Source organism: Macaca fascicularis, chromosome 10 (assembly GCF_037993035.2).
Source record: "Macaca fascicularis isolate 582-1 chromosome 10, T2T-MFA8v1.1".
Lineage (NCBI taxonomy): Eukaryota > Metazoa > Chordata > Mammalia > Primates > Cercopithecidae > Macaca > Macaca fascicularis.
The window spans coordinates 9,584,262-9,606,423 of record NC_088384.1 but is presented as its reverse complement, the minus strand read 5'-3'; the positions used below and the strand labels follow the sequence as shown (position 1 = coordinate 9,606,423).

Here is a 22,162-nt window from a genome sequence, read left to right as displayed (position 1 = left end):
CTGCTTGGCCTGTCTTATTTGTGCTCCTTGACCAAATCAGCCGTTATGTCATCTCACCCATGTGTGGAGGGTGAGACTCTCTTGGTAAGAAATAGCTACAGATATTAGAGATGAAAACACCTTGTGAGGTCAGTTCATGTTCAGTTGGCGTGAGGTCGGGCCTCAGTCATTATTTTCTAGTGTTTTATATCCAAAGTGAGTAATGGATGGGAGGTTGAGGTGGGAGGATGGCTTGAGCATGGGAGGTTGGAGGTGCAGTGAGCTGAGATCATACCACTGTGCTCCAGCCTGGGCAACAGAGCAAGACCCTGTCTCAAAAAAAAAAAAACAAAAAAAACCCAAAAAAAAACAACAAAATGAGTGATGGAACTATCACACCTGACCTTGAAGGATGCTGTGGAAAGCACAGCCTGTCTCCGGTGAAAATGATGCTTATTTCCATTCAGTTAACTTTCTGGCTTTCCCCTCCTTTTTCCTGAATGTGTAAGGACCAAGTCTATGAAAGGAGTGGACCTGGCTGGGCGTGGTGGCTCATGCCTGTAATCCCAGAACTTTGGGAGGCCAAGGCAGGAGGATCACTTGCGCCTAGGAGTTCAAGACCAGCCTGGGCAATACAACGAGACCCTGTCTCAAAAATAAATACATAAAAAATAAATAAAATAAAAGGAGTGGACCCATCTTACCTAGATACCTGCTTATTTTACAGTGAATAAGGATTAAAACTTAAGCACTAGCTTGTATCTTTCTTGAACTTAAACCAACCCTTCCTCTCCTTAAGGTGCACACTCTTTATGGTAGCCAGCAAATAACACAATATTTCCTTATATATTATTTCTCTGAACGTGACAACTGTAGGCAGTTATGTTTGAGGCCTCAACATTCTGTAGGCTGAGTGCAAGGTACAGATGAATGGTGGGAAGTGGTTTGGAGGGGTCAGAGTTGGAGGAAGACGAGGCAGGAGGCTCTTGGAGTGATTGAAGTAAAATGATAAGGGCAGGAAGTAGAGTAGCATCATGACACTGAGATGGAGAGAAATGAAATGTGAGTTACAAAGCAGTTTGATGAACATAAAATGTCACAGCTGAAAGAAACCTGAGAGCTCTTCTATTCAATGCCTTCATACAGATACATGGAAACTGAAGTCCCGAGAACATAATAATCTTTGCCCAAGGTTGCTCTAGTAAGTCTTGTATTTTGAAGTAAATTTTCTGAAATCAAGGTACATTTACAATTGATGGGATGTCAGTTTATTTGGCAACTTTTTTTTTCCTCGGTACATGAAAAATTGTTGCATCTTATACTTAATAGCATCTTAAATTCCATGAAATACAGTAGTCAAGAAGAGGTTTACATCTCTTTGAAGATCTTTTTAATCTCTTTGAAGATCTCTGATACTATTTGTGAAGTTTGTTTTTATTATTTGAAATAGGGTCTTGCTCTGCCGCCCAGGCTGGAGTGTGGTGGTGTGATCACCGCTCACTGCCATCCCCAGCTTCCATCTCCCTGGCTCAAGCGATCCTCCTGCCGCAGCCTCCTGAGTAGCTGGGACTACAGGTGTAAGCCACCACACCCGGCTAATTAAAAAAAAAAAAATTCGGCCGGGCGCGGTGGCTCAAGCCTGTAATCCCAGCACTTTGGGAGACCGAGACGGGCGGATCACGAGGTCAGGAGATCGAGACCATCCTGGCTAACACGGTGAAACCCCGTCTCTACTAAAAAATACAAAAAAGTAGCCGGGTGAGGTGGCGGGCGCCTGTAGTCCCAGCTACTCGGGAGGCTGAGGCAGGAGAATGGCGTAAACCTGGGAGGCGGAGCTTGCAGTGAGCTGAGATCCGGCCACTGCACCCCAGCCTGGGCGGCAGAGCAAGACTCCGTCTCAAAAAAAAAAAAAAAAAAAAAAAATTCGGTAGAGACAAGGCTCACTATGTTGCCCAGGCTGGTTTTGAACCCCTGAGCTCAAGCGACCCTCCCGCCTGGGCCTCCCAAAGTGCTGGGATTACAGGCGTAAGCCACTGCGCCCGGCCTGTATTTGTGAAGCTTAAAGGAAATAAGAACATGTACAACATTTTAGTCCTCAAAGCAATTCCGGTATAACGTGTCCCACCCCATTCCCACCATCACCCTGGAGGAAGCAGGGCAGGCATGAAAGATAACCCAGAGACAAAGGCGCTTTCGATCCTGGAACTGGCAGGGACTCGATCCTGGAACTGACAGGGACTCGATCCTGAAACTGGCAGGGACTCGCTCAAGGGCTTCTGGGCCTCCGCTGGTGGAAGAAAGTTCTGCGGGCCTAGGGAGGCGAGGAGTTGTTCTGGATCCTTTCTCTGAAAGGCAGCGGTTTCCTGGCCGGGCGAGGAGGGCACAGGGAAATCCTGGCTGGGGTTCTCGTGACGGCTGCCTTTAATTTTCATTCCTAACAGGACCAACCCAAGTCCATACCTAAAGGCAGGGGGCTAATGGGGCAGGTGAGGTCGGGTGGCCACTCACCTATCACTCACCCCTTCTTGCTCTGGGGGGCGGAGCCAATTCTCAGGACCCGCCCCTTTATCCCCTTTCTCGGCGGGGGCCTCCACCCTGACCCCGCCCCCCGCCCTGCCTCGCCACGTGACCCGCTCTCGCTCCTCCTCCTCCTTACGTCATAATCTGCTCCCTCCCCCTCAGAGCCACACCAAACGACTTGGCGCAGGTCCCGTCCCTTTCCATCTACGGGGCGGCAGGAGGAGGCCCGAAGCAAGATGGCGGTGAATCAGAGCCACACCGAGAACCGCCGCGGGGTCCTCATCCCTAACGGTGAAAGGTGCCTTAGGGGAATCACGGCGTGCTGTCGGAGGAGAGGAGATGAAGGGGATAGACATCGCAGCTCGCAAGATCTCAGCGAGTCAGGGACTTTGCCGCCTTTTTTGGGCGCGGCGCTCTTAGCTCCGCCCCCGACCGTTGGGAGCGGGCGCCCACTCACTAGTGTTGCGGCTTGTGGAGGTGGCGGAGGCCGGAACGTGTGGCCTCGCGCGTTTGAGGGGCGGGGGTGGGAAGGTGCCTCTTCATGGCGCAGGGCCGAGGCGCGTGCCTCCTCAGGGCGGGGAGGGGATGCGAGCCGCGTGTCTCCTTTTAAGAAAGGCAGGAGCTGACTGGTGCTGGTGAGCAGCCGGGGGCCCTCGGTGGCAGCGCGGCTGCCCTTGGGTGCCTGTGACTTTGTTTGATGAGGACAGGTACTGGGCGTATATCTCCCCCTACTCCCAGGAACAAAGTGTCGCCCTTTGGTAAGAGGGATGAGGAGGTGGAGTGTGGATTATTCTGGAAAGATCTCGAACTGTTGTGGGGCTTCTCCTTGGCTCTCGGAACTTTCCAAAGCCCTGTTTCCTCCTTGCTCCAACCAGGGAGATGTCTGCTTTTAAAAACAGAAGATTGAAAAGATTGAGGCCAGGTGCAGTGGCTCATGCCTGTAATCCCAACACTTTGGAAAGCTGAAGTGGCCCAGGAGTTTGAGACAAGCCTGGGCAACACAGTGAGACCCCATCTCTACAAAAAGTAGAAAATTAGCGGGGCATGGTGGTGTGCACCCATAATCCCAGCTGCTTGGGACTCTGTGGTAGGAGGATCGCTTGAACCCAGGAGTTCGGGCTGCAGTGAGCCCAGATTGTACCACTGCACTCTAGCCTGGGTGACAGAGCCAGATCCGGTCTTAAAATAAAAGATGGGACTGAACAGATGCCTGGGCAGAATGAAGCACTCTTGGTCGCGGGAAGCTGTGGGACTTACACCAGTTGCTTTGCTCCTTGTGGTGCCTGCTGCTGGCCCCTGAGCTCTCTGCTGGAGCAGACTCAGCCAGAGGGGTGCCCATCTCCACCTTCAAGGCAGACTTGTTCACTAAGGGCTGACTCCACTGCACTCCCTTCTTTACCCCACACGCCCCCTTTCCCGTTTCCCACACTCAAACTCAGTCTCCCCCGCTGTGCAGTTCTAAATTACGCTCCTTTCTGGGCTCTGACTTGCCCTCCATTTCCTTTTCTTCCACCTAGCGTTGAAACTCAAGCTGGATGATGTGCTTGGGACCAGCATACCAAGGTCAGTTTGAATGTAGTCAGGAAGATTGAGGTAGACATTACCAAATGTTGATACCCAAATCTTTTCTTCTATCTTTCCTTCCTCCAGAAAGTTTTCTTGACAGATTTATATGGGCCTTAGAGGTTGTATGTCCTCACGTGCTTCCTATGTACCTCTGCTGCTTTGTTACATTTTGTGGTAGATGATTGCTCACCACTCTGACAGTGGTGTCCCCGAGCGCACTTACTGGGAGCCATTTGAGCATTTGTCATTCCAAGGTGTGAAGCCATTTCTTTTCTTTTTTTTTTTTTAAAGATATTTTTATTTCTCCAAATTTGTTATTTATTAGGAGTGACTGAAATAAAAAATATAATTGGGTCCCATCATCATCATCATCGAAATGGCTTTAAGAGAAAACTGGTCAGATGAATATTATTGCTTCCCATTTCCAACCAATAAATAGTTGCCACTGATAAATTGACAGCGAGGAGTCTGTCAAGAATGCTCGGCCGGGCGCGGTGGCTCAAGCCTGTAATGCCAGCACTTTGGGAGGCCGAGACGGGCGGATCACAAGGTCAGGAGATCGAGACCATCCTGGCTAACATGGTGAAACACCGTCTCTACTAAAAATACAAAAAACTAGCCGGGCGAGGTGGCGGGCGCCTGTAGTCCCAGCTACTTGGGAGGCTGAGGCAGGAGAATGGCGTAAACCCGGGAGGCGGAGCTTGCAGTGAGCTGAGATCCGGCCACTGCACTCCAGCCTGGGCGACAGAGCGAGACTCTGTCTCAAAAAAAAAAAAAAAAAAAAAAAAAAAAAAAAAAAAAAAGAATGCTCAAGATAGCTGGGCACGGTGGCTCACGTCTGTAATCCCAGCACTTTGGGAGGCCGAGGCGGGTGGATCACAACGTCAGGAGTTCAGGACCAGCCTGACCAATATGGTGAAACCCCGTCTCTACTAAAAATACAAAAAAAAAAAAAAAAAAGCCAGGAATGGTGGCAGGTGCCTGTAGTCACAGCTACTCAGGAGGCTGAGGCAGGAGAGTTGCTTGACCCCAAAAGGTGGAGGTTGCAGTGAGCCGAGATTGTGCCACTGCATTCCACCCTGGGCAATAGAGGGAGACTCCATCTCAAAAAAAAAAAAAAAAAAAAGAATGCTGAAGATATGTTATATAATACAACATGCCTGTTCACAGAGGGAAAAATCCTAGGAAATAACTTACGTGTACTTCTTGGTTTTATCATACAAGAGAAGCACAAAAGCACCACCCATGCCTCTGAGAACATTAGACCATGCACCCTTGAAGAAAGCTTTTGCCTCCTTCATCATGAGTAATCTTCCTCCAGCAGTCAAGTGTGCCTGTGTACATGATATCAGTTCCTTTGCATCCTGACTGCATCATCATGCAGCGGCGAACGGTGTTAAATGGATAGGAAGTCAACCCAGCAACAGCAGTGACAGTCTGTGCATCATCCAGCTGATGACGATGTGAGTGTCCTTGGGATCTGGAAGCTTCCCTTTGCAGTGTCATAGATACTGAAGTAGGCAGCAAGCAGCTCGATAGATAATACCCTGCACAGACGTGTTAAAGCCTTGGTACAGTCTCTTAATCTCATCAGATTTGTAGATCTTAACCAGGCGGTCACCGAAGACTTGGAATTCCCTTTCAGCTCTAGCTTTGCCCACATCAGCTGCTAGACGAGTATGGGCAAAATCAAGAGGGTACACAAAACACAAGGACATGGCCCCAGTGGTACCGCCTGATGCTAGATTCCCTGCAAAGTAGCACCAAAACTGGGACCTCTTGTCCATACCACCCAGGAAAAGCCTCTTGTATTTATCTTTGAAGGCGAAGTTAAGAGCCTGGGTGGGGGAAGTATCTGATGACATTGACCAGGTTACTGCACCAAAAGGACAGGACTCCCTGCTCCTTGGGAATATAGACCATGCAGTCTATAATGCCCTTGTATTGCTTATCTGCAGTGATCTGCTTGCTGGCATGCTGCACCTGTAGCAGCAGCTTGACCCACTCGATGGGTGTTACTGCCATCTTGGAGATGGCTGTGGCCCCTCCACCTGCCAGGGAGTCCTTGGCGAAGGACACAGCGGCATCCGTCATATTGAAAAGAGGAGGCAGGCTGCTGTGGGATGGGACTGGTCTGGGAACCGGCTTTGACTCTGGGACTGCCTGTGAAGCCATTTCTAATTTGGTGTTTGGGTGTCTTCTCGCTTCGGCTGTGGGTATCTCTCTACTTTGCTGCTTGTGTGTTGGAGGAAGGGAAGGAAGCATGTTTTAAAAAACAAAACACAGAAACGCTGATTTTTGTGGTCCTTTGAATTACGGTCATGGGATCCATTTTGTGCTCCTGAATACTTAATAGCATTTATTGAATACTTAAATATTTCAAGTACTGTTCTTAGTTCCAAGAGCTTTATACTATAGTTAAAACCACTCTATCGGCCAGGCATGGTGGCTCACGCCTGTAATCCCGCACTTTGGGAGGCCATGGCCAGTGGATACATGAGACCAGGAGTTCAAGACCAGCCTGGCCGACATGGTGAAACCCCCACCTCTAGTAAAAATATGAAAAATTAGCTGGGCATGGTGGTGCACGTCTGTAATCCTGGTGACTCAGGAGGCTGAGGCACGAGAATTGCTTGAGCCTGGGAGGCAGAGGGGAGGTTATAGTGAGCTGAGATCGTGACACTACACTCCAGCCTGGGTAACAGGGTGAGCTCAAAGTATAATAAAACAAAAAAAACTCAGTCTATCTACAGTGAAGATCAGTACTGTTTCCCTCATTTCACAGGTGGGAAAACAAAAAGAAGTAATTTGCTTAAAGTGCGTGTGGGAGAGCTTGAATTTAGATTTGAACTTAGGTACTGTGCATTAACTCCTCTACTCCAGCTGTCCCTCAAAAAAGAAAAGGATTCTTTCTCTGTTTTCTTCTCACCAAAGAAGGACCTATTATTACCCTAGCTTCCTGGATAGAAACTAAAGAACCAGAGATAGTGGTGCACATCTGTAGTCCCACCTATTCGAGAGGCTGAGGTGGGAGGATTACTTGAGGCCAGGAGTTCAAGACCACACTGAGCAAGATACTGGGACCTCATCTCACAAAATAAAATTTAAAAAAAGAAAGAAAAATGAAACTATAGCCAGGCATGGTGGCACATGCCTGTAATCCCAGCTACTTGGGAGGCTGAGGAAGGGGAATCGCTTGAACCCAAGGAGGCAGAGGTTGCAGTGAGATGAGATCACACCATTGCACTCCAGCCTGGGCAACAAGAGCGAAACTCCATCCAAAAAAAAAAAAAAAAAAAAGTACCAGCTTATGAGGTAATTAGATTGGTTCTCTCCAGAGGTAACCTGCCAAGAAGAGATGCTATAGATGTTACTCTTATACTGTAAAACCTTGTGAAATCAGATTACTTTAAAATGATGTATTACAAAGTTATGGAAAAAAGCAGTTGTGACTGTGGAAGCCCAAGGCTTATATCCCAGCTCTGTCTTACACTAAATGTGGGTACAGTGTTTCCACTCTTTGTAAAATGGGAGCTAATATCCTCCAACCTGTGTGCCTGACATGGTGGTTAAAAGGATTAAGCAAAACAATAGTTTGTAATTTATTCTGTCAGAGCAAACTGCTGGTAAATAAAAGGGAGTAAGTTGATTAAAAATACATTTTTTAAAAAAACAAGAAAAATCCTAATAAAACAAGTTTGTACTTTATAATTGTATACAAATAAAAGATGTTATTAAAAAAAGAAACCTAAAAAAAACGAGTGGGAGAAGATTGATTCTATGAGGAGTCTTCAAAACGATCATGGAAAATATGAGTTACGAAGAAACTAGGCATGGATTCCAGATTATTTTTCCACCAAAATTAACTCATACTAACTTGTTATAATATAACTGAACAGGATTTAGTTTGAGGCACTAAGAAAAATAAGACATCAATTTGAAAAAGGGCTATCAGAGCAACATGAATACTGCTAAAATTGAAGGAAGAACAAACATCAAATTTATGGTAAAACTTGGGTGGAAGAATGGTGAAACCATTGATGCTTTAGGAAAAGTTTATGGGGAAATGGCCCAAATAAATCAGCAGTTTACAAATGGATAATGTAGTAAGAAGGGACAAGAGGCCAGGTGCAATGGCTCGCGCCTATAATCCCAGCACTTTGGGAGGCTGAGGCAGGTGGATCACTTAAGGTCAGGAGTTTGAGACCAGCTGACCAACATGGTGAAACCCTGTCTCGACTAAGAATACGTAAAATTAGCCAGGCGTGGTGGCACATGCCTGTAATCCCAGCTACTTGGGAGACTGAGGCAGGAGAATTGTGGGAACCCGGGAGGTGGAGGTTGCAGTGAGCTGAGATCACATGACTGCACTCCAGCCTGGGCAACACAGCAAGACTCCATATCAAAATAAGTAAATAAATAAAATTAAAAAAGAAGGGACAAGGGGTGGGTGCAATGCCTGATGCCTGTAATTCCAGAACTTTGGGAGGCTGAGGTGGGTGGATCACTTGAACCCAGGAGTATTTAAGACCAGCTTGGGCAACATGGTAAAACCCTATCTCTACTAAAAACACAAAAAAATAGTTCAGTGTGGTGGCATGTGCCTATAGTCCTAGCTACTTGGGAGGCTGAGGTGGGAGAATCACTTGAACCTGGGAGGTGGAGGTTGCAGTGAGCTGAGATTGTGCGACTGCACTCCAGTCTTGGTTGACAGAGTGAGACCCTGTCTCAAAAAAGAGAAGGGACAAGATTATGTTAAATACAAAGCCTGGGTGGGGCACAGTGGCTCACAGTTGTAATCCCAGCACTTTGGGAAGCCAAAGTGGGTGTATTGCCTGAGGTCAGGAGTTCCAGACCAGCTTGGCCAACATGGGGTAACCCCATCTCTACTGAAAATATAAAAAATTAGCTGGGTGTGGTGGTGGCACCTGTAATCCCAGCTACTCGGGAGGCCGAAGCAGGAGAATCGCTTGAACCTGAGAGGCAGAGGTTGCAGTGAGCCGAGATCACGCATTCCAGCCTGGGCAACAAGAGCAAAACTCCATCTCAAAAAATAAATAAGCTGGGTGTGGTGGCTTATGCCTGTAATCTCAGCATTTTGGGAAGCCAAGGTGGGCAGATCACAAAGTCAGGAGTTCGAGACCAGCCTGACCAACATGATGAAACCTCGTCTCTATGAAAAATAAAAAAATTAGCCAGGCGTGGTGGTATGTGCCTATAATCCCAGCTACTCAGGAGGCTGAGGCAGGATAATCGCTTGAACCCAGGAGGCGGAGGTTGCGGTGAGCCAAGATCGCACCACTGCATTTCAGCCTGGGCAACAGAGTAAGACTCTATCTCAGATAAATAAATAGGCCGGGCATGGTGGCTCACACCTGTAATCCCAGCACTTTGGGAGGTCTAGGCAGGTGGATCACCTGAGGTCAGGAGTTCGAGACCAGACTGGCCAACATGATGAAACCCCGTCTCTACTAAAAATACAAAAATTAGTTGGGCATGGTGGTGGGTGCCTGTAATCCCAGCTACTCAGGAGGCTGAGGCAGGAGAATTGCTTGAACTCAGGAGGCAGAGGTTGCAGTGAGTGGAGATCTCGCCACTGCATTCCAGCCTGGGTGACACTCCTGAGTGAGACTCCGTCTCAAAAAAATAAAATAAATAAATAAATAGATGAAGCCTGTAGTGGCAGACCATCCACATTAATTTGTGAGAAAAAAATTCATCTTGTTCGTGCCCTAAATGAAGAGAATCATTATTAACAGCAGAAACAATAGCCAATACTGTACAGATATCATTTGGTTCAGTTTACAGAATTAAAGTTGAGCAAACTTTCCATTCAATGGGGGCCAAAACTATAGTGCCCAGATCAGCTGCAGGCAAGAGCAGAACTTTCAGTGGAAATTTTAAATATGTGGGATCAAGATCCTGAAGCATTTCTTCAAATAATTGTAACTGGAAATGAAACATGGCTTTACCAGTATGATCCTGAAGATAAAGCACTGTCAAAACAATGGCTACAAAGATGTGGAAGTGGTCCACTCAAAGCAAAAGTGGACAGACAGGTCAAGAGCAAAAGTCACGGCAACAGTTTTTTGAGATGCTCAAGGCATTTTCCTTATTGACATTCTGGAGGGCCAAAGAACGGTAACATCTACTTTGTTTTAAGAAAATTAGCCAAAGCTTTAGCAAAAAAACACCCAGGAAAGCTTTACTAGAGAGTCCTTCTCCACCATAACAATGCTCCTATTCACTGTTCTCATGAAACAAGGGCAATTTTGCAAGGGTTTTGATGGGAAATCATTAGGCATTCACGGATCATTAGGTTCCTTCTGACTTACTTTGTTTCCTAATCTTTTTTTTTTTTGAGACAGAGTCTTGCATTGTTGCTTGGGCTAGAGTGCCGTGGCATAATCTCAGCTCACTGCAACCTCTGCTTTCCAGGTTCAAGCGATTATCCTGCCTCAGTCTCCCTAGTAGCTGGGATTACAGGTATCTGGCACCGCACCCAGCTAATTCTTTGCATTTTTAGTAGAAACGGGGTTTCACCGTGTTGGCCAGGCTGGTCTCGAACTCCTGATCTTGTGATTCGCCTGCCTCGGCCTCCCAAAGTACTGGGATTACAGGCGTGAGCCACTGCGCCTGGCCGGCTTTGTTTCCTAATCTTAAAAATCTTTATTGGGCACCCATTTTTCTTCTGTTAAAAATGTAAAAAAGCCGGGCGCGGTGGCTCACGCCTGTAATCCTAGCACTTTGGGAGGCCGAGGCGGGCGGATCACAAGGTCAGGAGATCGAGACCACGGTGAAACCCCGTCTCTACTAAAAATACAAAAAATTAGCTGGGCGCGGTTGTGGGCGCCTGTAGTCCCAGCTACTCGGGAGGCTGAGGCAGGAGAATGGCGTGAACCCGGGAGGCGGAGCTTGCAGTGAGCCGAGATCACGCCACTGCACTCCAGCCTGGGCGACAGAGCGAGACTCCGTCTCAAAAAAAAAAAAAAAAAAAGTAAAAAAGACTGCCTTGGCATGATTACATTCCCAGGACACTCAGTTCTTTAGGGGTGGACTAAATGGCTTGTGTCATAGCTTACTAAAGTGTCTTGAACTTGTTGGAACTTATGTTGAGAAATAAGGTTTATGTTTTTTGTTTTTATCTTTTAATTCCATGAACTGTTCGAAGTTCTCATTATATTTTGACTCCTCTTGCCTATTCACAATACACAGTTAAGAAATTCATCCCAGCTCGCTGTGTTTTGTAGAGATTTTTTTCTGACCCCACCTGAGAAGTCATGAACATATGGGCCAGACTCTACTGTAAAATGGAAATCATTGAGTTGTTTTATTTTATGCATTGTTAAAAACGTGTGCTGATAACCTGTCATTATAGAAAAATCAGAAAAACATCTGTTATCCCAAATTTTTACCAGTAATGTTTACATTTTGGTATATGTCCTTCTGTACTTTTCCACATGGAAATAAAGTTTTTTTCTCCAACTGCTTTATAACTTATTTTCCTTATTTACCAGTGTATTGGGAATGTTTTCTAGTGTATCTACATCATTATTTTCAATGGCTGGTATTCCAATGTGCATAAATCTTTACTCAACCCCTAATCTGGAATAGTCTGGGTTTTTGTTTTGTTTTTTGTTTGTTTGTGGTTTTTTGGTCATTACTATAAACATTCCTGCCTTGAACATTTTTGAAAACATAATTTTGCCTACCTGTCAAAATGTTTCTTTGGAATTTATTCCTGAAAGGGGAATTGTGAGATCAGAGGATATAGACTTTTAAAAAGAGATTAAATATATATATTGAAAATATAAAAATCATTGTCCAAAATATTAAAATATACATGATGATACATTAAAATATACTTATTGCAGAGTGGCCTTACAGAATTATATCAATTTACATTCCTCTCAGTGCTCTTGAGTGCCCACTTCACCATACTTTTCCCAACAATTCTGTTCCCATTAAACAATTCCCTCTATCCTGTCCCCATGACCCCTAGTAACAACCATTCTACTTTGTGTTTCTATGCATTGGACTACTTCAGATACCTCATGTAAGTGTCATCACAGTATTTGTCTTTTTGTGGCTGGTTTATTTAACTTAGCATAACATCCTTAAGGTTCATCCATGTTATAGCATGTGACAGGATTTCCTTATTTTAAGGTTGAATAATGTTCCATTGTATGTATGTGCCATATTTTGTTTATCCATTCATGCACTGATGGACATTTAGGTAGCTTCCACCTCCTGGTTATTGTGCATAGTGCTGCTATCAACATAAGTATTCGAATATCTATTTAAGACACTGCTGTCAATTCTTTTGGATGTATACCCAGAAGCAGGATTGCTACCTTGTATGGTAGTTCTATTTTTAATTTTTTTGAGGAGCCTCCGGAGTGTTTTCCATAGCAGCTACTCATTTTACAGTTCTAGCAACAGTGCACAAGAGTTCCAGTTTCTCCACGTCCTTACCAACACTCGTTTCTCTTCTCTTCCTTTTTCTTCTCTTCTCTTCCTCCGTCCCTCCCTCTCTCCCTCCCTCCCTCCCTCTCTTCTTCCCCCTGCCCCTCCCCCTCCCCCTCTCATCCCCTCTCTTCTCTTTTTTGACAGTCTTACTCTGTCACTCAGGCTGGAGTGTATCAGCAGGATCCTGGCTCACTGCAGCCTCAGCTTCCGGGGTTCAAGTGATTCACATGCCCTCAGCCTCCTGAGTAGCCAGGATTACAGGCATATGCCACCACACCCAGCTTTTTGTATTTTTAGTAAAGATGGAGTTTTGCTGTGTTGGCCAGGCTGTTCTCAAACTCTTAGTGTCAAATGATCCACTCACCTTGGCCTCCCAAAGTTCTGGGATTACAGGCATGAGCCACCATGCCTGGACCTGTTGGTTTTTTAAATATTAACCATCCTAATGGGTACAAAGTGATGTCTTATTGTGGTTTTGATTTGTATTTCTCTGATGATTAGTGATGACAATCTTTTTATATGCTCATTGGCCATTTGTGTATTATTGCTGTTGTTGCCTGGGCTGGAGTGCAATGGTGCGATCTCGGCTCACTGCAACCTCTGCCTCCCAGGTTCAAGTGTTTCTCCTGCCTCAGCCTCCTGAGTAGCTGGGATTACAGGTGCCCACCACCACACCTGGCTAATTTTTTTTTTTTTTTGAGACGGAGTCTCGCTCCGTCGCCCAGGCTGGAGTGCAGTGGCATGATCTTGGCTCACTGCAAGCTCCACCTCCTGGGTTCACATCATTCTCCTGCCTCAGCCTCCCGAGTAGCTGGGACTACAGGTGCCTGGCACCATGCCCAGCTAATTTTTTTCTATTTTTTAGTAGAGAAGGGGTTTCACCGTGTTGGTCTCTATCTCCTGATCTTACGATCTGCCCGCCTCGGCCTCCCAAAGTGCTGAGATTACAGGCGTGAGCCATTGCACCTGGCCAATTTTTTGTATTTTTAGTAGAGACAGGGTTTCACCATGTTGGCCTGGCTGGTCTCGAACTACTGACCTCAGGTGATCCACCTACCTTGGCCTCCCAAAGTGCTGGGATTACAGGGAGCTCTTTACATACTCTAGATATTAAGGCCTTATCATAAATACAATTTCAAATATTTTCTCCCATTCCATAGGTTGCTTTTTCATTCTGGTGATTGTGTCCTTTGATACACAATTTTAAAGTTTGATATAGTCCCATTTGTTTATTTGTTCTTTTGTTGCCTATGCTTTTGTTTTCTTATCCAAGAAGTCATTGCCAAGTCCAATGTCATGAAGATTTTCACTATGTTTTTTTCTAGGAATTTTGTAATTTTGGGCCTTATGTTTAAGTCTTTAATCCATTTTGGGTTAATTTTTGCATATGACGTAAGTTAAAGGTATGACTTCATTCTTTTGCATGTGGATATCCAGTTTTCTTTTTTTTTTTTTTTTTTTGAGATGGAGTCTCGCTCTGTCGCCCAGGCTGGAGTGCAGTGGCCGGATCTCAGCTTACTGCAAGCTCCGCCTCCCAGGTTCACGCCATTCTCCTGCCTCAGCCTCCTGAGTAGCTGGGACTACAGACGCCCGCCACCTTGCCCGGCTAGTTTTTTGTATTTTTTAGTAGAGATGGGGTTTCACCGTGTTAGCCAGGATGGTCTCGATCTCCTGACCTCATGATCCACCCGTCTCGGCCTCCCAAAGTGCTGGGATTACAGGCTTGAGCCACCGCGCCCGGCCTGATATCCAGTTTTCTAAAAGCACATAATTTGTTAAATAGATTGTCCTTTTCCTGTTGAGTCATCTTAGTACCTTTGTTGAAGATTATTTGATCAATCCTCACATATATGTGAGGATTTATTTCTCTCTATTCTAGTCCATTGGTCTATTTATCTTTAATGCCAGTGCCATGCTGTTTTGATTACTGCAGCTTTGTAATATACTTTGAAATCAGGAAGTGTGAGTCCTCTTTGTTCTTCTTTTTAAAAATTGTTTGGCTTTTTGGGTCCCTTGCAATTCTATATGAATTTTATGATGTCACTTTCTGTTTGTGCAAAAATTGTTGTTGAGATTTGGTAGGGATTGTGTTGAATCTCTGAATCACATGGGTAGCCTGGACATCTTAACCATATTAAGTTTTCAAATCCATGAACATGGGATACCTTCCCATTTATTTATGTCTTCAATTTTTTCACCAATATTTTATAGTTTTCAGTGTACAAACCTTTCACCTCCTTGACGAGGTTTATTCCTAAGTATTTTATTCTTTTTCATGCTATTGTAAATGAAATTGTTTCCTTAATCTCCTTTTTGGATTGTTCATTGTTAGTGTATAGAAATGCGACTATATTTGTGTGTTGATTTTGTATGCTGCTACTTTACTGAATTCACTTATTTTGACAGCTTTTGGGTGGACTCTTTAGGTTTATTTACATATAAGATCATGCCATCTGTGAAAGGAGTTAATTTTACTTCTTCCTTTCCAATTTGAATACCATTTATTGATTTATTTTATTTTTTGCCTAATTGCTCTGGCTAGGACTTCCAATACTATGTTGAATAGAAGTGGTGAAAGCAGGCATCCTTGCCTTGTTTCTAACCTTAGAGGGGAAGCTTTCAGTCTTTTGCCATTCAGTATGCTGTTAGCTGCAGGCTTTTCATATATGAGTTTTATTATGTTGAGGTAACTTCCTCTACTTTTACTTTGTTGAGTGTTTTTATCATGAAAATATATTGAATCTTTTCATATGCTTTTTCTGCATCGATTGCGATGATCATATGGTTTTTTCCTATTTTGAACCATTCTTGCGTTCTAGGAATAAACCCCATTTGATCATAGTGTATAGTCCTTTTAATATGCTGCTGAATTTGTTTTGCCAGTATTTTGTTGAAGATTTTTTACATCAGTATTCATCAGAGATACTGACCTGTAATTTTATTTTATTGTAGTATCTTTGTCTGGCTTTGGTATCAGAGTAATGTTGGCCTCATAAAGTGAGCCTAGAAGTGTTTCTTCCTCTTTAATTTTGGGGAAGAGTTTCAGAAAGATTAATGTTAATTCTTTAAATGTTTTATATAATAGAATTTGTCGAGAGTTGTTTTTTTTTTTTTCTCTTTTTGAGACAGGTTCTCACTCTGTCACCCCAGCTGGAGTGCAGTGATGTGACATGATCACAGCTCACTGCAGCCTCAACCTCCAAGGCTCAAGTGATCCTCCCACCTCAGCCTCCAGAGTAGCTGGGACTACAGGTGTGTGTCACCACACCCAGCTATTTTTTTTATATATATTTTGTAGAGATGAGGTCTTCCTATGTTGCCCAGGCTGGTCTGAAACTCCTGGCTTCAAGCAATCCTCCTGTCTCAGTCTCCCAGAGTGCTGGGATTAAAGGCATAAGCCACCACACCTGGCTGAGAGGTTTTTGATTACTGATTCAATTTCCTTAATAGTTAATTGGTCTGTTTATATTTTCTGTTTGTTCATGGTTCAGTGTGGTAGGTTGTGTTTTTTCTAGGGATTTATCCATTTCTTCTAGGTTATCCAACTTGACATACAGTTGTCCTTGGTTTTCTCTTATAATCCTTTGTAACTCCTTGGCATCAGTTTTGTTGTTGTTTTGTTTTGTTTTTGTTTTTGTTTTTTGGAGACAGAGTCTTACTCTGTCACCCAGGCTGGAGTGCAGTGGTGAAATCTTGGCTTGCTGCAACCTCTGCCTCCTGGGTTAAAGTGATTCTCCTGCCTCAGCCTCCCTAGTAGCTGGAATTACAGGCACCCACCACCACGCCTGGCTGATTTTTTTTGTATGTTTATAGTAGAGATCGGGTTTCATCATGTTGGCCAGGGTGGTCTCAAACTCCCGGCCTCAAGTAATCCACCTGCCTTGGCCTCCCAAAGTGCTAGGATTACAGGCATGAGCCACCACGCCTGGCTGGCATCAGTTTTAATTTCCTCTTTTTCATTTCTGATTTTAGTTGAGACTTTTCTCTTTTTCTTAATCTAGCTAAGAGTATTTTTTTTTTCTATTCTCACTTTCATTTATTTCTGTTCTAATCTTTATTATTTCTTCCTTCTGCTAGCTTTGGGCTTCATTTGTTTTTTTTTTAGTTCCTTGTATAAAGTTAGGTTGTCAATTTGAGATCTTTCTTCTTTATTAAAGTACACATTTACAGCTATAAACATCTTAGCACTGCATTTATGGCATCCCATAAGCTTTGATATGTTGTGTTTTCATTTTCATTGTTCTCTAGGTACTTTCTAATTTCCCCAATTTCTTCTTTGACTCATTGTTTACTTAAGAGCGTATTGTTTAATTTCCACATATTTATGGCAGTTTTCCTTGTGCTGTTGATTTCTAGTTTCTTTCCATTGTAATCAGAAAACATATTATAAAATATAGCATTTCTTATACTTCAAATCTACTAGTGATGAGCTCTCATTTTTTGTTTATTTGGTAATGTCTTAATTTCTCTTTAATTTTTGAAGGATAGTTTTGCCACTTACAGAATTCTTGGTTAAGAGTTTTTTGTTTTTAGGGCTGGGCACAGTGGCTCACACCTGTAATCACAGTACTTTGGGAGGCTGAGGTGGGTGGATCATGAGGTCAGAAGATCAAGACCATCCTGGCTAACATGGTGAAACCCCATCTCTACTAAAAATTCAAAAAATTAGCTGGGCATGGTGGCACACACCTGTAGTCCCAGCTACTCAGGAGGCTGAGGCAGGAGAATCACTTGAACTCAGGAGGTGGAGGTTGCAGTGAGCCAAGAGAGCGCCACTGCACTCCAGTTTGGGTGACAGAGCGTGACTCTGTCTCAAAAAAAAAAAAAGGAATTTTTTGAATATGTCATCCCATTTCCTTTTGGCCTCCATGATTTCAATAAGAAATCAGCTGCTGGCCAGGTGCGGTGGCTCACACCTGTAATCCCAGCACTTTGGGAGCCCGAGGTGAGCAGATCACCTGAGGCCGGGAGTTCGAGACCAGCCTGACCAACATAGAGAAACCCCATCTCTACTAAAAATACAAAATTAGCTGGGCATGGTGGCACATGCCTGTAATCTCAGCTACTCGGGAAGCTGAGGCAGGAGAATCACTTGAACCTGGGAGGCGGAGGTTGTGGTGAGCTGAGATTGTGCCATTGCACTCTAGCCTGGGCAACAAGAGTAAAACTCCATCTCAAAAAAAAAAAAAAAAAACAAGAAATCAGCTGCTAGTCTGAGGATTCCTTGTGCATGATGAGTCACTTATCTTGCTAATTTCGATTCCTTGAATTTGGCTTTCAATAATTTGATTATAATGCATGTCAGTGTGGATCTGAGTTTATTCTACTTGATTCTGCTTGGAGTTTGTTGAGCTTGGATGTGTAGATTCATGTATTTCATTAAATTTGGGAAGATTTTGGCCATTATTTATTTATTTTGAGATAGGGTCTCTGTCACCTAGGCTGGAGTGCAGTGGCCCGATCACAGCTCACTACAGCCTCGACATCCCAGGCTCAAGTGATTCTCTTGCCTTGGCCTCCTGAGTAGCTGGGGCTACAGATGCATGCCACCACACCTGACTACATTTTAAATTTTTACTTTTTTATTTTTGGAGACAGAGTCTCACTCTGTTTCCCAGGCTGGAGTGCATTGGTGCGATCTCGGTTCACTGCAACCTCTGCCTCCTAGGTTCATGCGATTCTCCTGCCTCAGCCTCCCGAGTAGCTGGGATTATAGGCACGTGCCGCCCATGCCTGGCTATTTTTTGTATTTTTAGTAGAGATGGGCTTTCACCATGTTGTTCAGGCTGGTCTCGAATTCCTGGCTTCAGGAGATCCACCTGCCTCTGCCTTTCAAAGTACTGGGATTACAGGCATGAGCCACCGCAGCCCACCAGCAAATTTTAAAATTTTTAGTAGAGCTGAGGTTTCACTATGTTGCCCAAGCTGGTTTCAAACTCCTGAGCTCAAGCAATCCTCCCGCCTCAGCCTCCCAAACTGCTGGGATTATAGGCATGAGTCACTGTTTCCGGCCCAGATATTCTTTTTTCTTATTTTGAGACAGGGTCTCACTCTGTCGCCCAGACTGGAGTGCAATCCCAGACTGGAGTGGTGCAATCATGGCTCACTACAGCCTTGACCTTCCAGGCTGAAGCAATCCTCCCACCTTGGTGTCTTGGGTAGCTGGGACTATAGGTGCACTCCACCATGCTTGGCTAATTTTTTGTATTCTTTGTGGAGACAGGGTTTCACTATGTTGCCCTTGCTGGTGTTGAACACCTGTGCTCACGCATTCTGCCCACTGTGACCTCCCAAAGTGCTAGGATTACAGGCATGAGCCACCGTGCTTGGCCCCAGATATTCTTTATTCCCCTTTCTCTCTCTCCTCTCCTTCTTGAATTCCCATTGTAGGTATATTGGTGTGTTTGATGGTGTCCCACAGGTCTCTTAAACTCCGTTCATTTTTCTTCCTTTTTTCCCATTTGTGTTACTCAGGTAGTAACCGTTATTCCCATTGATCTACTTCAAGTTAAATAATTCTCTCTTCTGCCTGCCAAAATCGGCTATTGAGCCCCAGTGATTAAATTGTTCATTTCAGTTGTAGTCTTCAACTCTAGAATTTCTATTTGGTTCCTTTTAATAATTTCTGCCTCTTTATTGATGTTCTCTACTTCCTGAGACTTTGTTCGTATTCTTTCTTTTAGTTATTTGGACATGGTTTCCTTTAACTCTTTCAGTATATTTACAATAGTTTATTTAAAGTGTTGTCTGATAAATCCAATGTATGGGCTTCCTCAGGGACAGTTTTATTAATTTCTTTTGTTCCTGTGTATTGCTATACTTTCTTGTTCCTTTGCATGCCTAGTGATTTTGGTTGTTGAAAACTGGACATTTTGAATATTTTATTTTTTTATTTTATTTTATTTTATTTTATTTTTATTTTATTTTATTTTTTTTTTTTTTTTTGAGACGGAGTCTCGCGCTGTCACCCAGGCTGGAGTGCAGTGGCCGGATCTCAGCTCACTGCAAGCTCCGCCTCCCGGGTTCACGCCATTCTCCTGCCTCAGCCTCCCGAGTAGCTGGGACTACAGGCGCCCGCCACCTCGCCCGGCTAGTTTTTTGTATTTTTTAGTAGAGACGGGGTTTCACCGTGTTAACCAGGATGGTCTCGATCTCCCGACCTCGTGATCCGCCCGTCTCGGCCTCCCAAAGTGCTGGGATTACAGGCTTGAGCCACCGCGCCCGGCCCATTTTGAATATTTTAATGTAGTAACTCTGGAAAGTAGAATCCCCCTCTTCTTCAGGGTTTATTTTTGTTGCTTGTTGTAGTTGATATTTATTTGTACAGTGACTTTTCTGTATTATTTGTTATTTGTGGCCACTGGAGTCTCAGTTCTGTTACCTCAGTGGCCAGCTAGTGATTTGACAGAAATTTTCTTCTATGTCTGGAACAACAACAAAATCTCCCAGCCCTTACAGATGGACTGTGTGTGTGTTAGAGCATGAACGTGCCTTTCTCACTAAACCAGGCAGTTTACAACTCTGCCTTCACCTTCACTTTTTTTGCATCATTTCCTTTTTTTTTTTTTTTTTTTGAGACAGAGTCTTGCTCTGTTGCCCAGGCTGCAGTGTAGTAGCATGATCTTGGCTCACTGCAACCTCTGCCTCCTGGGTTCAAGCAGTTCTCTTGCCTCAGCCTCCTGAGTAGCTGGGATTATAGGTGCCCACCACTACGCCCAGCTAATTTTTATATGTTTAATAGAGATGAGATTTCGCCATGTTGGCCAGGCTGGTCTTGAACTCCTGACCTCAGGTGATCTGCCTGCCTCAGCCTCCCAAAGTGCTGGATTACAGGCGTGAGCCACCGCACCGAGGCCTTTTTGCATCACTTCTTTTTTTTTTTTTTTTTTTTTTTTTTTGAGACGGAGTCTCGCTCTGTCGCCCAGGCTGGAGTGCAGTGGCCGGATCTCAGCTCACTGCAAGCTCCGCCTCCCGGGTTCGGGCCATTCTCCTGTCTCAGCCTCCTGAGTAGCTGGGACTACAGGCGCCCGCCACCTCGCCCGGCTAGTTTTTTGTATTTTTTTTAGTAGAGACGGGGTTTCACCGTGTTAGCCAGGATGGTCTCGATCTCCTGACCTAGTGATCCGCCCGTCTCGGCCTCCCAAAGTGCTGGGATTACAGGCTTGAGCCACCGCGCCCGGCCTGCATCACTTCTAATTGTTAATCAGAGGTGAAAGCTTAGTGCCTCTTCTGTGTGTGTGTGTGTGTGTGTGTGTGTGTGTGTGTTTCATTTTTTGTTTTTAGTATGAATCTAGCCCTGGACATGTATGTGTATGGCTTTCTTGTTTCTCAGGAATATGTGTGAGCTTTTACCTTTATTCCTCAAAGCATTTCATTGCTCATCCTTTCCTCTAGCTTTTCAATTTGTCTATTTTTTTTTTTTTTTTTTGCCCCAGCTGTCATCCCTTTTGCTAGGTAGCAGCAACTAATACATTGACTTGGAATTTTTTTCTTTTTTTTTTCTTGAGATGGAGTTTTGCTCTTGTTGCCCAGGCTGGAGTGAAATGGCGAGATCTTGGCTCACCACAACCTCTGCCTCCCAGGTTCAAGCAATTCTCCTGCCTCAGTCTCCCAAGTAGCTGGGATTACAGACACATGCCACCAGGCCCAGTTAATTTTGCTTTTTTTTTTTTTTTTTTTTTTGAGACGGAGTCTCGCTCTGTCGCCCAGGCTGGAGTGCAGTGGCCGGATCTCAGCTCACTGCAAGCTCCGCCTCCCGGATTTATGCCATTCTCCTGCCTCAGCCTCCCGAGTAGCTGGGACTACAGGCGCCCACCACCTCGCCCAGCTAGTTTTTTGTATTTTTAGTAGAGACGGGGTTTCACCATATTAGCCAGGATGGTCTCGATCTCCTGACCTCGTGATCCGCCCGTCTCGGCCTCCCAAAGTGCTGGGATTGCAGGCTTGAGCCACCGCGCCCGGCCTAATTTTGCATTTTTAATAGAGATGTGGTTTCTCCATGTTGGTCAGGCTGGTCTCGAACTCCCAACCTCTGGTGATCCACCCGCCTCAGCCTCCCAAAGTGCTGGGATTACAGGCGTGACCCAGCCAGAAATGTTTTTGACAAATGCCCCCTGGCAGCCTCATCCATCCTGGGAAAATTACAAATTAACTACATGCCCTTTGAGCCAGTCCTTCAAGGAGCCACCAGACAAGTCAAACTACAATTTTTTAAAATAAGTGTGTTCTGCTCCCTCCAGTACTCGGTATCTATCATGGCAATACAGATTGTTGTCTTCAAAGCTGCTGCCAAGCTAGTAGTGGGGGATGATACCAGGGTAGGTTAAAATGTCATAAAGCTTACTTACTGAGATTCAGCTTTTTTTCTTAAATTGTTTAAGCATTCGCCTAGTTGCTATAAGCTTTTGATTAGATTCTAGAATTCTGAAAAAGTTGATTCTGACAGGTTTTCTTTTGCTTTATTTATTGCTTTTATGGCTACACTGACATTTAAAGGTTCCCATTCCGCTGTTTTTTGCTAATGTCCTATATTTTCATAGTCTTTTAAAAATCCTCCCCTTTTAATCTGCACATTACCACCCTAGTTCCAGTTTTTACCTTGCATCAGAACTATTTTAGGAATTCTTAA

At 44.6% G+C, this 22,162-nt stretch overlaps 1 protein-coding gene and 1 pseudogene across 1 annotated transcript in view; one reads left to right on the top strand and one right to left on the bottom strand.

The window, feature by feature from the left end:
• The first annotated feature begins 2,691 nt into the window (after window positions 1–2,691).
• The window catches only part of WBP2NL (WBP2 N-terminal like), a 41,707-nt gene continuing 22,236 nt past the window's right edge, over window positions 2,692–22,162 (top strand). Inside the window, exon 1 of the mRNA XM_045364252.3 lies at window positions 2,692–2,797. Coding sequence (XP_045220187.2) covers window positions 2,736–2,797 — 62 coding nt within the window. The 5' untranslated portion in view covers window positions 2,692–2,735. The remainder of the gene's footprint in view (window positions 2,798–22,162) is intronic.
• On the bottom strand, window positions 4,873–6,198 carry LOC123567244 (ADP/ATP translocase 2 pseudogene; annotated as a pseudogene).